Here is a 16,918-nt window from a genome sequence, read left to right on the forward strand (position 1 = left end):
GTTCTGCTGTGCATATGGTCGCTATGGGTCAGTATCGATTTCATGGCACCTAACAACAACAACACAGGGATTACAAGGAGCAACTGGTGGGTTTGAACTGCTGACCTTGTGGTTCAGTTCAGTACCGATCCAAAAAATAATAGGTATTCTGTAAATTATTAGTGGCAGAGTTCTATTTAGTTCTATTATATCAAATAACGTTCAAATCTTACTTACCAATAATTAAGAAAATTCTTATCACAATGAGTTTTTCAATGTCTCTATATACTTCCAGTTTTCACTGAATGTTTTGATGTTTTTTACTTAGCTCACCTAAGTTCAGAATTCTAATTATTTTCCTGGTATTGAACTACTGATCTTTAAAAGAAAATATTTTCTCAGTCTCCCCCTTTAATACTAGACTGGAATTTAACTGCTGCTGTTTACTTTTTCATGGTTTTCCTTAAAAAATACCATGCGAATTTACCTTAAATAAAACAGTATCAGGGGATTCTTTTCTGGTTGCTGGGATGTAGGGGGTGAGGTGAGGGGAGGGAGGGAAAGGTGGAGTACAGGCTAGGGAATAGAAACATGATAGTTTGGGTGCTAGGAGGGGGGCAATATACGAGAAGGGGGAAGGGAGTGGAAGAATAGAGCAGATGGGAGAACAATTAGGCAGATTTGCATGGGCTAAGTGGGACAGAGATAAAGAATGATGTATACACAACCTTGGAAAAACAGGGCTCTGGGATACAGGGATTGAGACATGGTTGGAATGGGCAAAAGAGGGGAAATAATGTTAAGATGCTTGGCTGTCTTTTGAATCTTGGTTTCCCTTGCATACCATTAAAAGATAAATACTGGAGGTGGGGAGTAAGGAATAGCCAGAAATATCACCACAGAAATCTTGTAAATCCGTCTTCTGCCTATAACTGACTGGAATACCTAAAATGGGGCTACCATGTGCCCAGTGAAGGAGGCTTCCTGTTGAGCCTCTGCCTTACAGAAGAGTATAGGTGGAATCCTGAACAGCATCCAGAATCTTCAGAGGAGGGAAATTTCCATTTGAAAGGATGGGTAGACCAGCTAGAAGAACAGAAAATACTTCTTGAAAGACCCACAGGAAAAAAACAAAACAATATAGGCAGACTGATTACCACAAGAACAAGCAAGTTGCTAGCCCAGGGGACATCAAGGCAAGGGTCAGGTCCCTTCAGTGCAAACCCCCTTACAAGACTAAGACTCAATGGGAATACATGCTCTGACTGGTGACCACGTTCGTCACCAATAAGGGGAAGTGAGGGAAAAACAGCAATGAAGCTGCGAGCTAAGCCCTACAACGTTCAGTAGATTTCAGTGAACCTGGGTGGAGACTTGGTTGGCCTGCAGTCTGGCAAGACCTGGGGACTCTTCGGCCCAGAGTCAGTGACATAGCCAGAGAGGACTAGAGTGGAGAATGAAGTGTCCAGCTGATAAGAAGAGAGGGCATATGCACAAGAACACCCACACTTGCAGATAATACCCACTTGACCTGGCTTCAATGACTGGATTATCAGAGCTCAACCAGAAGAAGAAAGAAGACGTATAGAGTAATCTGATACAATTTGATGAACCTGACCTACACCTATGGATGCAGTAGCTCAAAAGAAGGAACAAATCTTTACAGCAAGGATCATTCCCACCCCCTCAATACACAGAGTAGACAGGGATGGGCAACTTGGAAATTGGCTACCCAAAGTGGGGGGCTACAAAGGCAAGAAGTGACTAGCTTATAAGCTTTCAAGAGTGAACCTCAATACAGAGGGCGTGGAGGAAGGTAGAATCTCCACTGAGTAGTATCCAATCTGTCTAATCGGGGCTGATGAAAGAAGATAAAGATAGGTCTCTTGTGATACAATAGTGAATCACTGTTATTAGGACTGATTGTGAGGGTTGGAAATGTAAACGCAGACATTTTGTAACAAGGAGGGGAGTAATTAACTTTGCAGTCTAAGAGTGGAGGTCCCTGGGACTATCAAGGGAGAAAAGCAGAGCGCAGGACCCTACCCAGAGAAGCAGTGATGCCACAGATGGAGGCAGAGACGATGACATGAAGAGATGGAGCAGGTGGGGACTTTAGACACAGAGAGGGAGAGGGGCTCTGTGCTGACCACCAGGGGAGCAGGCTTGTAGCATATACCCTTTGGTTGGGTGATGATGCATGGAGGGGATTGTAACCATGGCAATGAAACATTATATGATAGGATGAATGTAAAGCTAATGTTCTCCCATGTAAACTATCACACAATTCACAATAAAACATTTAATAAAAGATTTAATAAAAGATTTACAGCCTCTGACTCCACGGCACATAACAACAACAACAATAAATAATAATTAAAAAAAAAAACAAACTAGTATCATTCTTGCCTTGTTGTTGTTGTGTGCCGTGGAGTCAGTTCCGACTCATAGAGACCCTGTATCGGGTTTCCGAGGCTGTAAATCTTTCCGGGAGCAGAAAGCCTCATATTGCTCCCGCGGAACAGCTGGTAGTTTCAAACTGCTGACCTTGCCTACCTACCCACAAATAAGCTACACAAGAATTCAGAATACCCGAATTGCAGTCACCTCTCTCCCAACTTACACAGCACAGGGAAACTGCTATTGTGAGGTGCTCCTGTAGAGTTGCTTCTGACTCAGAGTGATCCCATGTTCCAGAGCAGAGCCTCTCCCTAGAGTTTTCTCCACAGTCTTTATGGGACAGACTGTCAGGTCTTTTGTTTCACAGAGCCACTGTCTCCCCTTAAAACAGTCTTCATTATTTCATACTGTGCTTGTTTGGATTTATATACACGAACTGTCATTTTCTAATTGCTCATCAATTATTTTTGCTTCCCATCGTCTGGGGGTAATTTTCCTTAGTCCTAAAGAAAAGCCCTTCAGCTAGTCTCTTGACAGTAAATTCCCTCCTTTTTCAGTTTATCTGTTTTTCCTATATGGCTGCTTTCCAGATCCTCTGTGTTAGGTAGTTCACTCTGATGTACACAGGTAAGACTTCCTCTCAGGATATGATGGATCTGTGGATTCATGTTTCTGAAAGTATTCACAAATTTGCAGTCTTCCCCTATATTCCACCCTCTCAAATCTGGCTTGCTGCCTGTTTTTATAATTAAAATTTTACTGAAAATACAGTCACAATCATTCATTTATATACTTCTGTGGCCATTTTTAAGGAGCCCTAATAGCTGTAGGATAAGCATTGGATTGCTAACTGCAGTTCACACCCACCAGCCCTTTTGAGGGAGAAAGATGAGGTTTTCTGCTCCCATATAGAGCTATACAACCTTGGAAATCTTAAACAGGGTGGTTATAAGTTAGAATGGAGTCAATGACAGGGAGTTTGGTTTTGATATGGCATTGTCATACTACAGTGACAGAGTTGAACAGTTGTTAAAGAGATCATATGACTGCAAAGCCTACATATTTACTGTCTTAACACTTAATTAGAATAGACTTTTTCAAACCCTCCTTAGGATGGCTTGCTTCTTTATGTTCTTGTAATTTATACTCTTTGATAAGTTCATTCTTTCATTTTCTGTTATTAATTTAAGGGAAATCACTAGGATTTGTTACGGTTAAGTTTAGCTTTTGATTCTGCTTCTGCCAGTGATTTGAGGGAACCTAAGAGTCTAAACTCTGCAGAGGAGTCCAATCTAAGTGTCAGACAGAGACAGTTACCTGACAACTGCTGTCAGCATCGCTATTCTAACCCTATCATGTTTTACCTTTCGTTATTTTTTAATAAGGTGGCCTTGGAGACTACCGCTTTCTCTGTGCTAAATCATCAGAGCTGCAAACACATGTTTTAACCACAATTTGTGAGTTCTGCCGTAGGAAGTGTTCACAGAACCTAGTCTTCCAAATTATGAACATGAAGTTTGAGATATAATAGTTTTGAATCATAAAATCAAGAGGATTAAGACATAAATACTTCCCATCTCCATGTATATGTGCGGCAAGGCATGGATGGGGGTCTTATGTCATTCTATTACAATACAAGCAAACCCAGTCCTATCCAGTCATTCAGTATTTAAGAGCCTAATATACACCAGGGATTATACTCGAGGCAAGCAGGATGAACTCTGACCAACCTGAGAAAGAATCCCCTGCCATTACTCTGCTTATCCTTTAATGTGCTTATCACCATGTGAAGTATTCATTGCCCGATTCCCCAGTTAAACTAAAGTCTCCAACAGAAGAGGTCTAGTTTATCTATATCAGTGATGTATCCTCAGTATCTGACGGAGACAGATAATAAACACTTTTGAATAAATGATCAAGATAGTTACATCCTTAGGAAATTCATACTCGTAAGGCAGAAGTTGATGTTTCCTACTTCTTAGACGTAATTTCTTAACTTTAGAAGAGAAACAGTCTGCAATAAAGTCTAGGTATTTCCCTTAAATTAATATCAACAGGAGTCATGGATCGTGTCAGACATATTGTGGTGCTGTGGGTTAATGCACTAGAATGCAAAGTCGGTTTGAACTGCAAGGCTAGCAGTTCAAGCTCACCAGCTGTTCCTTAGAAACCCCATACAGTGTCGTTATGGGTCAGAATTGACTTGATGGCACTTAACAGCAACAATAAGGAGCTCTGGTAGCATAGTGGTTACGAATCAGGCTGCGTTAATAACCTCAAGGTCGGCAGTTCGAAACTACCAGCGGTTCCGTGGGAGAAAGGTGAGGTGCTCTGCTCCCATAAAGATTTATAGCCTCAGAAACCCTGTGCAGGGTCACTATGAGTCGGAACCAACTCCATGGTACACAACAACAACAACAACAGCAATAGCAACAACAATCTTTCCTATGGCCACAAAAAACAAAAGATCTTTGACAACTGTGGTTTTTACGGGGTTTCTTAGAGTTGTATTTAACTCAGATTCACACATGAACTTATTTTTAAAAAACTGGTTACAGAGTATTACTGTATTGTTGAATATCAAATCATCCTAAATTATTCAGCAATAACTACTATTGCTTATAATTTCTGGGGTAAAAAATTTGGAAGGAGCTGGAGAATCAATCTGCTGGCTAACTGGTGCTGGCTGCTGAGAAGTCCTCAGTTCCCCCACCGGTTCTCTCTCTGTGGGCTTCTTGATTGTCTTCTCAATGGTGGCCCTATTTTCCCCAGTGGGAGTGAGTAATCTAAGAGATCCAGACAGAGGCTGAAAAGACTGTTCTGACCTAACCTTGAAGCCACATACTGTATCATGTCTGCCATACTCTACTGACCACAGAGGCCATCCCTAATTCACTGTGGGATGGGACTACCCAAAAGTGTGTAGTATCAGAAGGTAGGAATCACTGGGGATCATTTTGGAAGCTAGTTATCATACACACATTTATATGAAAACAATACAGTTTTAGAAATGAATGAATGTACAAGGTTACATTACTTGAATACACAATTTCAAGAATAACAAGGTTTTCTGATTCCTAATTCTCACTTTGCTGTTGTTGTAAAGTGCCAAGGAGTTGGGTACTGATTCTGTAACCCTGTATAGGATTTCCAAAGCTTAAATCTTCGAGGAAACCGGAACCCTCGTCTTTTTCCTGAGGAGTGGCAGACAAGTTTTAAACACGGACATTGCAGTTTGCAGTCAGAGCTTATCACGCAAGAAGCCACTGCACTTCCCAATCCTCACTATAAAGAAGCAATTGTTTACCAATCACTTTGGACACATTTAACTCTTCTCAAATGTTTAAAGTGGTCCTGTCAGTCTCAATTTTGAAACAAAGTGAAATTTTGTATATATTTCAACAAGTATGGATATTATCCATACTTGTACTTTCCACCTATGTGTATAGAGGGTTATCCCTTACAATTTAAAGAAATAGCAGGGCTGAGAGGGAAAAACAGATCTCAGATAACAGTGATATATATGTATTTAATGATGGTAGCAAAAAGAAAAGAAAGCTAAAAATACCAAAAATTTCTGCAGAGCCAAAAACAAGTTCCATAATTTTGAATGGTGTTCAAGTGATCTGAACACATTACTGAAGGCTACTTGAAGCACAAATGATGACTTAAATTCACAAAAGTTTAAAATGATGCACTAGAGATACAGGAGCAAGAGCGCTGAACACAACCCAACTTATCTTATTACATGGAAACACTTAAGGCTATGCAGGTTAAAACAGAAGACTCACAAGGAGTTATAAAGAGGGAATGAATTTCCCTTGTAAAATAGTTGGATTTTTATTAGGTTGTGACATTTAAATAAAGTAAGTTGTTTTTTAACTTCACTGTTCCATTTTACTAACAACCAATAATTAGGGTTATCTCTTCTCATCTCTCATACTTAATTTTTTTTTAAATGTAGATCCCTTTATTGTTTTTAGACATTTGATTCAAACCTTGTCTCTTACTAAGTTGATCAATTCTCAAGTTTCTCTACTAGAAAAAAATCCTTAATCTTTGACTATTGGCAGTGGGAACCACTGCAACAACACAGATGAGTAAGCCTGTTTTCAAGCTGCTTGTTCATTCCATTTTGTTTGTGGTTTAGTTTTTATAAATGTCACCTCAAATTCCTAAAATAACTTTCCTAATCTGATTAAACCATCCTTGTATCCTTTAATATCATGACTCCCACAAATACATTTTCTGTTTCTAGTTACCTTTTCCATATTGCAATCTGCCTTCCAGGATTTTATCTCATCCATCACTGGACTGATATCACAAACTTTCCCAATGTCTTCTCAGAAACTATTCTTGAACTTTTCAAGAATATTAGATTCAGGGCTTCTCTTAAAAGCCAGACCCTCTTCTTTCTTAGTCATGAAACCTAAAAACTCAGTCTACTTGCTTTCCTCTTCCGAAATCTCTCTCCTCTTTCATCCCTAGAAAAGTTATTATCAGTAAATAGGTGTGGAATAGACACACTCACTCCAGAATGCTCCTGCACTGTAGCCTTTTATATAAGTAAACAGTTCTATTCATTTAAAGTGATGATAATTTAACTTGTACTTTTTTTAAAGTACACCTCAGAAAATTACCGTTAATAATTAACCAGTTCCCTTAGACCCAAGAGTAATTCCTGATTTGAAGGTGGAGAAAGGTTAAGTACAGAATATTCAGCACTGGTTCATCATGTTTTTGTTGGGGTATCAGGTTTGTCATTAAGCAAGTTATTTGTTTATTTTTTAAAGGTAAATAGCAAAACACACTGAAAATTTAACTGAAGTTCAATCAATTGACATCTAACTAAAATCCAGAGTCCAAGTGTAAATTAGAATATTACAACAAAGGTAATCAAGAACTTCATCAACTATAATGTATTTTTTGATTCAAGACTCTATAGAAGAACCATAATCAAAAGGGGGGAAATATAGAACAGAATTAAAAATTCTCTTGGAATCCAGACTTTGTGGAGCTATAGAGGCTGGGTGAACTCCAGAAACTGTTTCTTTGAGGTAATCTTTAAACTTTTAAATGAAAATATCCCATGAAGTGACCTTAATACCAAACAATAATTTAGCTTTACTAATAATCATTTTTATATTTCTCATTGTGGTTTTCTATAATCTCTATATTTTATATAATAGATAATAATAAAGAACACTTAAGGGCAAGTATTTTGTACAAAAAAGGATAGTTACTACAGAGAAAAAGTAGACTAACATAATGATTGCATTTATAAGTTCTAAGGTATATAGCAAATAATGCATCATTGATAATCACTGATAACAAGATATTTGTGGATGACTGAGGTCATTTTGTAAATCTGCAAAATGTAGAAAGGCCAGGTATATTCTACATACCGTCTCAAGTTATAAAGCCAATTGGAGGCAGTAAGTGATGTTCTCCATTATGAATACAAAGCTGCTACATTGCTTTTCTACTTCATGATAATTTCAAAGTGCCCAGAATAAGGTATTTACTTATTTAAACTTTTTGTGAATGGGGTGAAGGTTTACAGAATGGATCTTCATTTTACATGACACAATTCATACATATTTTGCTTCATCCTGCTGAATGTAATTTCCTCAATGTAACATCACTTAACCCACTTTCTTCCCCGTATTTCCTGTTTCCATTCTCTTTCCTAACACTTCTAAACTTTGTCCTTGGGTAATACTGCCCTTTTCATCTCAAGTGGCTAATTAGTCCAAGGTGTGAGCGCCTTACTACGGTTATTGTTCCCATATAGACCTGTCCATTGCCTGGCTGAAAAGCAGTCACAGGAGTAAGTTCAGGTCCAGACCTGAAGGGTGAGCAAGGGCCAGAGTCTCGGCAGTTCCATCAGTCTCTATCCAACCAGTAAAAGTCTGCTCTTTTTTATGATGGTGAGTTTTGTCCACGTTTTTCTCCCACTCTATCCAGGATCTTCTGATGCGACTCTTTTCAGTGCAGGCACCACCTAGCTCTTCTTGACTCAGGGTCACAGAGACTTATATTTATATGGTCCATTAGTCCACAGGATTGATTGTTTCCATGTGTCTATTTTCATCACTCTGCTTTCCTCCAGACAGGGAGAAACCAATAATTGTACCACTCATAAGTTTTTAAGAGCCTACCTGCTACTCACCAAAGTAGGAATGTAAACACTGTCTCTGTGAACTATGTTATGCCAATTAACCATGGTTTCTCCCCAGATTATGGGCCGGAGCCCTTAGACCCACCAACTCACTCCTTTAAGGTGTTTGGTTATGTTTAAGAAGTTTTCTTAACTTGTCCCTGTATGCTCCACCACATTTATGGATATATTTGCAGCAAAGGTAAATAAACACTCAAGTTGAAATAAGTACAAATATCCTCCGTCAAACCTTTATGTATCTGTAGGTATACTCCCAATCCTCCTTCCACAGCTGTTCAGTCTGACTGCCTATTCATGCATCTATCCATAGACCACCATTAAAGTAAGCTCTTTAAGGAAACAAAGGTTAGAACAAAAAACTTACATTTTCTATTGTGTATTAACAGAGCTTGTTTCAAATCTACTGTTGCTCTTCCTAACATAGCATCTGCTTTTAAAGTGTGATGACTCCAAACTCGAAATTCCAAAGTAGTTTGTGGGGTCACATGTCTACAGGGTAAAATTATAAGGAAAACAAAGTAGTACAACACCATTACTCTGAGTGAGAATGTCTTTGAAATAATTTACTTCAATAATTTTTTAAAAGCTAGAAAGAAATTCCATTTACCTAAGAAAACATATATGTACATAATATTTACTTTCAAGTACATTAGGATTTTAAGGGCTGGATAAAAATGTTTGTAATTTACAAAGTAAAACATTAGCAGTACATCAAGAGTCTTACTGAGATTTCACATTCTAACACTATTTCTATTTGAACAAATTGCCAAAGATTTTAAACAACTGAAACATTTGTTACAATCAATTTACTATATATAAATTTATACCATTTACATCAAAAATTCCAAAAGAAAGAACAAATGATTTTCTGCCATATTTATTTTAAGACCAGTACAGTAAGTGTGAAGACTAGGTGATTTCATTTATAAAGCAAAGACAAGGATTATGTTTTTCTAAAGAAAATAAAGCTAATCAATATTTTCTCCATACTTTAAAGCATCTACACATACTGAGACAAAAAAATACACAAAATACACACACACATACATACATACCCTCATTATTTCGAAGTCATCCAACAACATAATGTATTCCAAAAAGCATACATCCTTTTGAAGATTTAGCATTTATTATATGTGGTACTTACACAGTTAGCTGTTCATCCCATTTTGGATTAGAAGAACTACTGGATTTTGCTGTTTTCTTAATTTCTCCATCTACAGCTACTTCTGTATATATTGCTGTTCCAAACCAGTTCTTTTTTCTTTTCAGTTTGGCACTAGAAACTAAGAGAAACAGGATAACCACTGGTAGTTGTATGTAGCCCAAAACTAATACTATGAACAAAAAAAAAAAAGAACATATGCTTCTTGTGCAATTAAAAGTTTGTCCATTTGTAGGATGAAGAAACAATATAAAAGACCTATTGAGAATGCCAGAGAACCAGGAGAACCATTTGAATTTTTTTGGGGGGGTGGGGTGGGTAACTGCTTTATTCAAAAATAGTTTACATGCCACATACCATACAATAGAGTCCTGGTGTGGTGCTGTGGGTTAATTCACTGGACTGTAAAGTTAGAATGAGCCACAAGGTTCAAGTGAAAACATTTTCACTACAAAATGAAATTCCTATCACTTAACATTCAACTCCATTGGCCCCTTGTCCGAGGCAACCACTAATATTTCTCTCGCTATATATTTGTCTATGCTGGACATTTCATGAGTGGAATTATAAAATATATGTTTTTTGTGACTAGTTTCTTTCACTTCGTATGTCTCAGAAGTTCAATGATTTTAGCATATATCAGTCAGTACTTCTTTTTTTTTTTTGCTGCCAGACTATATGCTATTACATGGATACTGGTTGTTGTTAAGTGCTGTTGGGTAGGTTTTCCATTCAAAGCAACCCTGTGTGTAGGGTTTCCAAAAAGCAGCTGGTGGGTTTTACCTGCCAACCTTGCATTTATCTGTCCAGTGCTTATCCTACAGCACCACACCCAGTCAACAGTTGATGAACATTTGAGTTATCTCCACCTTTTGGCTATTGTGCACAATGCTGATATCAACATTCCTAACTTTTTATGTAGACGTGTGTTTACATTCCTCTAGGGGAATACACCCAGTACTGTAATTGCTGAACCATATGGTAACTATACTGAGAAACTGCCAGGCTGCTTTCCTAAGTGGCTCTATGGTTTTACATTCCCACCAGCAGTACACCAAGGTCTCAATTTCTCCACGTCCTCGCCATCCATTTGAATTTAATACTAAACTGAATCAAGGATCAAAAACCAATTGTCTATAACATCTCTGCTATGTACTAAAAACAGTTTACCTGTCTCAAACTTTGGGACTTTTTTAAAAAAAGGCTTTCTGTGGGAACTTGACTTCAAAAACACAATGCTTTATGTAAAAACTTAGTTTTAAAATTTAATACTTTTAAATACACTGACATATTTTAAGATGAAAATCAATGAGAACAGATTTATCCCAATGTTATTTTTTAGTATAAAATGAACTAATGGTGCTATTTCTTATCAGTGAGAACAATGGATTATTCCATAAATAACACTGACAATTTGAAAAGAATAAAGTTAAATGTTTCATAGTTCACATAATTCATAAAAAATGAACACCCATATGATTCAACAATTTCAATTTAAATGAACCCACTAAGGTCCTAGAGGTCCTGGTGGGCCGCTGTAGGAATCACAAGGTCGATGGTTCAAACCGACCAGCCACTCTTTGGAAACCCTATACAAGGTTATTATGATCTGGAACTGACTTCGACTGCACTTAACAAAAACACAACAAGGTACTAAAAGACACAGGAGTCAAACAAATGATAAATATGGATAAAACAGCCCATTTGTTTCTAATTCTCAAGTCTTATCCTTTTATATATTTTATACACTGTGTTGTTAGTGCAATGGCTAAGCACTGGTTGTGACCCGAAAAGTTGGCAATTTGAAGCAACCCAGCAGCTCCCAAAGAGAAAGACCTGGAAAAACGCACCTGAAAAGATAACTTTAGAAAACCGTACGGAGCAGTTCTATCTACCCTGTCACATGGTGCTGCTGCTGTGAGTGGAAATCAACCAAACAGCAGCCAACAACATCACAAAGTCCAAAATCTAACTTGTATGTATGCTATTATGCTTATGCGGGAGTCCTAATGTGGCACTGTGGGTTAATGTGCAGGACTTCAAGGCTGGTTTGAACCGTATGGTCAGTGGTTCAAACTCACCAGTGGCTACTCGAAAACTCTATACAGGGTCACTATGAGTAAGAACCAACTTTACTTAACAACATTATGCTATGTATATGCTACATTACAATGTATTACATTTGTCAATATGTAGCTGTTTGATTATTTCCCTCACAGTTTTCCTGCTTTCATTGAAGAATTCTTATTTGCTGCTGCTAATAGGTATAGGTTAAGAACAGACATAATAAATAGCACATTAGGAATTTTCCTATTTTGGCATATGGTAGACTACCTCAGTTTGTCGTTATTAAGTGTTGCTGAGTCAATTCTGACTCATAGTGACCCTGTGTAGGATTTCCAAGTAGTGTCTGTTGGGTATGAATTGTTGATCTTGTGGTTTGCAGTCCAGTGCTAATCCTACAGGACCATACCAGGACTCAGTTTACAAACCATAAAGTGACAGACTGCAATAGTAGAGGGGACATAATCTAATTATTTTAAAATCAAGGGAAAAAATCAATACACAGCTCACTGTTACTAAGAATAACAACTTGGAGTTCTAAATCTTTGGTTGTTTTTAAGTGCCGTCAAGTCAGTTCTGACTCATAATGACCCTGTATAGGGTTTCTAAGGAGCAACTGGTGGGTTTGAACTGCTGATCTTGTGGTTCGCAGTCCAGGAGTCCAAGACTTTGGTTGGTGTCCTATTAATAACTGTAGGCATTTAATCACTCTGAATCTGATCTTCATGAGTAAAACAGAAATGGTTTTATTTATGCCATAAGGTACATGTGAGATCAATAAAATTGTGAAATTTCAGAGTCCTCTGTCTCTTAAAAATTTGCACAACAAAATGAAGAAAGGTAAGGCACAAAATCTGGTGTCATTCAGCACAGGTCCATGTCCTATATGTCCCAAGAGCATCACTGGATTTCAAAGCAGAACAATAACTGATACTCAAAATGACAAACACTGTAGTGGCATAGCTTAGCTAGTTAAGACTCCCTTGATATCTATTTTCCAGTTGGACTGCTAGACTTCTGGGGATAGCACACACTACCTGATAGCCTTTCAACAAATTCCTTTTGGCCTCAAACTGGCCAGATTAGGTTTTTGTTACTTTACCTAAGAACTTTTGTATGATTTCAACTCATAGTGACCATGGGATTGCCATTCAGGAAACACTGAGCCAAAATGTGTAAAGCAAAAGCAGAAATACAAGGAATTGTATCACTGCATCTTCAGTATACACAGAAAGACTTGGGAAATTGCTTCATAATGCACAAGCCTAAGGTTCACAGAAAAAGAAATACAAAATGATACTAAGATACTACTTTCTTAGCTAGTCAATTGTCAAAAATACAAATCTTGAAAACACATTTTGGTGACGTTATGGGAAAACAGGTACTCTTACATATAGCTGTGTTGGAAGAAGTTCAACCAGAATGTTTCTTAGAAGACAGAGTAAGAATAGCCAGACTTCATCTTTCACACTTGAGACATATTATCAGAGAGGACCAGTCCCTGGAGAGGACATCATGCTTGCTAAAGTGGAGGTCACTGAAAAAGAAGTAGACTCCAACAAGATGAACTGGCACAGTGGCAGCAGCAAAGACTGTGAGGATGGTAAAGGACTGAACAGTGTTTCATTCTGTTGTGCTTGTGGCTGCTACGAGAAGGAACCAACCCCACAGCAACTAAAAACATACAAAGCTGGCAGGGATGGAGAGGGGGTGGGGAGACATGCTACAGATCACAAGGAGAGGAATTTTGACAACAATCAGCAAACCTCAGGCATTTACTCTTTAATCCAGCAATCTCTTCTAGGATTTTATTCCAAAAATGTTGTTCTTGTTGGTTCAGACTCAGTGACCCTGTGTAGGGTTTCTGAGGCTTTAAATCTTTCTCCCATGGAGCCAGCTAGTGAGCCTGAACTATGGATCTTGTGGCTCAAAGTCCAGTGCTTATTACATGGAGTTGCCACAATCCCTGCTTCACTGATGGTGGTTATGTGCCATGGAGTCGGTTCTGAGTCATAGCAACCCTGTACAGGGTTTCTGAGGCTGTAAATTTTTACAGAAGTAGAAAGCCTCATCTTTCTCCCACAGAACAGCTGGTAGTTTTGAATTGCTGGCCTTGAGGTTAGCAGCCCGACTCATATCCACTACGCTATTAGAGCATATATGAGCAAAAATAAGAAACGATATTTGCATGAAGCTAATGCAAAAGTGGAACCTCATCCAATGTCCATCAACAGGAGACTGGTTGAATTAACGTTGATATAACCGCTAAAAGGAGCTTGGTGATGCATTGGCTATGTGCTCAGCTACTAACAGAAAGGTCAATATTTCGAATCTACCAGCCACTCTGTGGGAAAAAGGGCATGGTTATTTGCTCTTGTAAAGATTGTTTTGGGTGTTTACAAGTCAACTCTGATTCACATTTACATGGTAAAAGAAGGCAATTAAATAAAAAAAAATAAATAAATAAAAACTGAAAACAATGAGCCTAACTGATTATCAATTTGGTGGAATAACCAAATGGAAAATTATTTTAAGTCACTCTAATACATGGTATTCTGAACATACAACCTAAAGGGGAAAAACTCACAAAGAAATTTTAAACTGAATTGAGCAGGCTTATTGTTTTTGCTAATTTTAATCTTATTTTGAAACTACCCAATGCGGAGGTCTATGAGTGTGTATTAGAATGAAACAAATGTAATATTGCTACTATCATTTGAAATCAAGATTTAAGGGTAAGAGAAAAGTAATAAAAACTTGAAACGATAGTAAGTAACTCAAGGTTGGCAGCTCAGACCCACCAGCCACTCAGAAGGAGAAAGATGAGGCTTTCTGCTCTTGTAAAGGTTTACAGTCTCAGAAATCCCATACAGGGTTATTATGATTCAGAAGCAACGAGATGGCAGATTTGGGTTGCTTTTTGATTCCTTGAAAATGCACCACAGGAAGTACATTAAGTACCTTTGCCTCTAACCTCCACATTCACTGACACTATTTCTAGTGTTCTAAGCACACCAGGAGTCTTGGTATGGCTCTATGGGTAAATGTGCCGGATTGCAAAGTCCATTTGAACCATAAGGTTGGCGGTTCAAGCTCACCAATCACTCCTTGGAAACCCTATACAGGGTCACTATGGGTCGGAAGCGACTCAACGGCACGTCACCACCACAACACTCTTATAGAAGAGTCCTGGTGTGGTGCTGTTGGTTAATGCACTAGACTGCAAAGTCAGTTTAAACTTCAAGGTTGGCAGTTCAATCTCATCAATTGCTCCTCGGAAACCCTATGCAGAGTTGCTGTGGGTGAGATTCGACTCTATGGCATTTAACAAGAATCACTATATGGCATACATACAACTCTTCTTTTTATATCCTAGGTAGCACACTATCCACTTTCCCACAACCTTGCTTTCTCACGTAATATATCTTAAAGCATATATTTAGTCTGTACACATCATCCAGTCTCAATCATTTCACGTCTATCTAGTACTCCAATGCTAGTCTTTTGCTATTACAAACAATACTGAAACTGCCTTATACATGCTTTTCATGAAAGATAAATTCCTACAAGTAAAATTTCTGGCTTCATAACCACTCCTCCTTGAGCCATGTAATCCTAGAATGAATTATCTGACATTTCTTAAACCCACAAAGCTCTTTCATGCTCTTTCAGAAGCTATTCCCTCTTCCATGAATACTGCTGACAATCTAAAAATTTGAGATGAATTCTGGTTCTTCCTGCAAGAGCATTAAGTGTTACCTTCTCTGTGAGGTCATATCTTAACCTAGTTATCTCTGACCCAATCCAAGCAGACTTTGTACACCTTCCCCTAAGTTCTCATTGTACCTAGTTAATAATCACACTGCATGGTAAGGTAACTATCTGTTCAAATCAAATCTTTTTCATGTGTACACAGTAAATTCACGAAGAACTAGGGCCTGTGCTGTCATAAATGTAGCCCTGCTTAATAAATAACTATCCAATGACTGAATGAATGGATAAATGGAAGAAAGAACAGGTCTTCTGCATCTTTCTCCACATGATTAATCATTCAAGCACCAACTCAGTGACACTTATTTCATTTCCCAAATTCTTCTACTACCAGAGACCTTCTAGGAACCCAGCACAGACTCAATCAATTAAATATGTTTACAAGCCCCAAAGGGCCTGCTGCAACAAATACAACAAAGTACTTATCCACAAGAGAAGACTTTTATGGAGTAAGTCTGTTAAACTAGCTAAAAAAGAGGAAGTTTCATTAGGGAATCACTGTTTTAAATTATAAAAAATAACAACTTACCAGTTACCTGTAACTGTAACCTTCCACTATGGTTATTACTAGTAGCAGACCTTGGTGAGGCAGTGGCCATGTCCCAAAATTCAGCTGAAACCTAAAGAGAATACATATATATATATATATATATTTAAATTTGTGTTAGACAAAAGATTGCAACTGTCAATATGATTAGAATGGTTTGTTTGAATTAATTATGAGACCACTTCAACTTGTCACATATTGATATGTTCAGAATCACCCACTATTTATGACTTACCACTGTAGCAGAGTCATTAAAGAATATGGCTGTTTAACTGTATCTGGGTCAATCTGAGCAGCAAAACAAGTAATGATACTAAGAATTCAGGGTCACATGATGGTTTAGCTGTCATATATCCTTGATGTTGTTGTCAAGTGCCATCGAGTCAGTTCTAACTCACAGTGACCCTTCATAAGACTTTCCAAGATGGTTGGTGAGTTTGAACTGTCGATCTTGCATTGCAGTCCAGTGCTTTATCCTGCAGCACCACACCTGAACTCTTATCTTAGTTTCCTTCTAACTTCAAACAGTTCATCAGTCTTTATCTTTCATGACCGTGATACTTTTGAAAAGTATGGACCAGTTATTTTGTGGGTTAGCCCTCAATTTGTGTTTGGACATCTGTGAGACAACTGGCAAACTTTCATAAAGATTATCATTATTAATTCCTGATTGTGATTATTGTACTGGGATTATGAAAAATGTCAAATCTATGTGAAAGGTATACAGAATTATTTGTACAAAGTTTGGTACAGAATTATTTGTACAAAGTTTGAAACAGTTTTATTATGTTTGAAATTATTTGAAAACAAA

The 16,918-nt window shown here is 37.9% G+C and overlaps 1 protein-coding gene across 1 annotated transcript in view; it reads right to left on the minus strand.

Moving 5' to 3' along the window:
• Nucleotides 1–16,159, minus strand: part of WWP1 (WW domain containing E3 ubiquitin protein ligase 1) — a 118,514-nt gene extending 102,355 nt beyond the window's left edge. The window contains exons 1-3 of the mRNA XM_006859263.1: nt 16,090–16,159; nt 9,708–9,846; nt 8,925–9,049 (exon numbers count right to left, since the gene is read on the minus strand). Of these exons, the coding sequence (XP_006859325.1) occupies nt 8,925–9,049; nt 9,708–9,846; nt 16,090–16,159 (334 nt within the window). The remainder of the gene's footprint in view (nt 1–8,924; nt 9,050–9,707; nt 9,847–16,089) is intronic.
• Between the last annotated feature and the right edge of the window lie 759 nt (nt 16,160–16,918).

This window comes from Chrysochloris asiatica, unplaced genomic scaffold, assembly GCF_000296735.1.
Source record: "Chrysochloris asiatica unplaced genomic scaffold, ChrAsi1.0 scaffold00031, whole genome shotgun sequence".
Lineage (NCBI taxonomy): Eukaryota > Metazoa > Chordata > Mammalia > Afrosoricida > Chrysochloridae > Chrysochloris > Chrysochloris asiatica.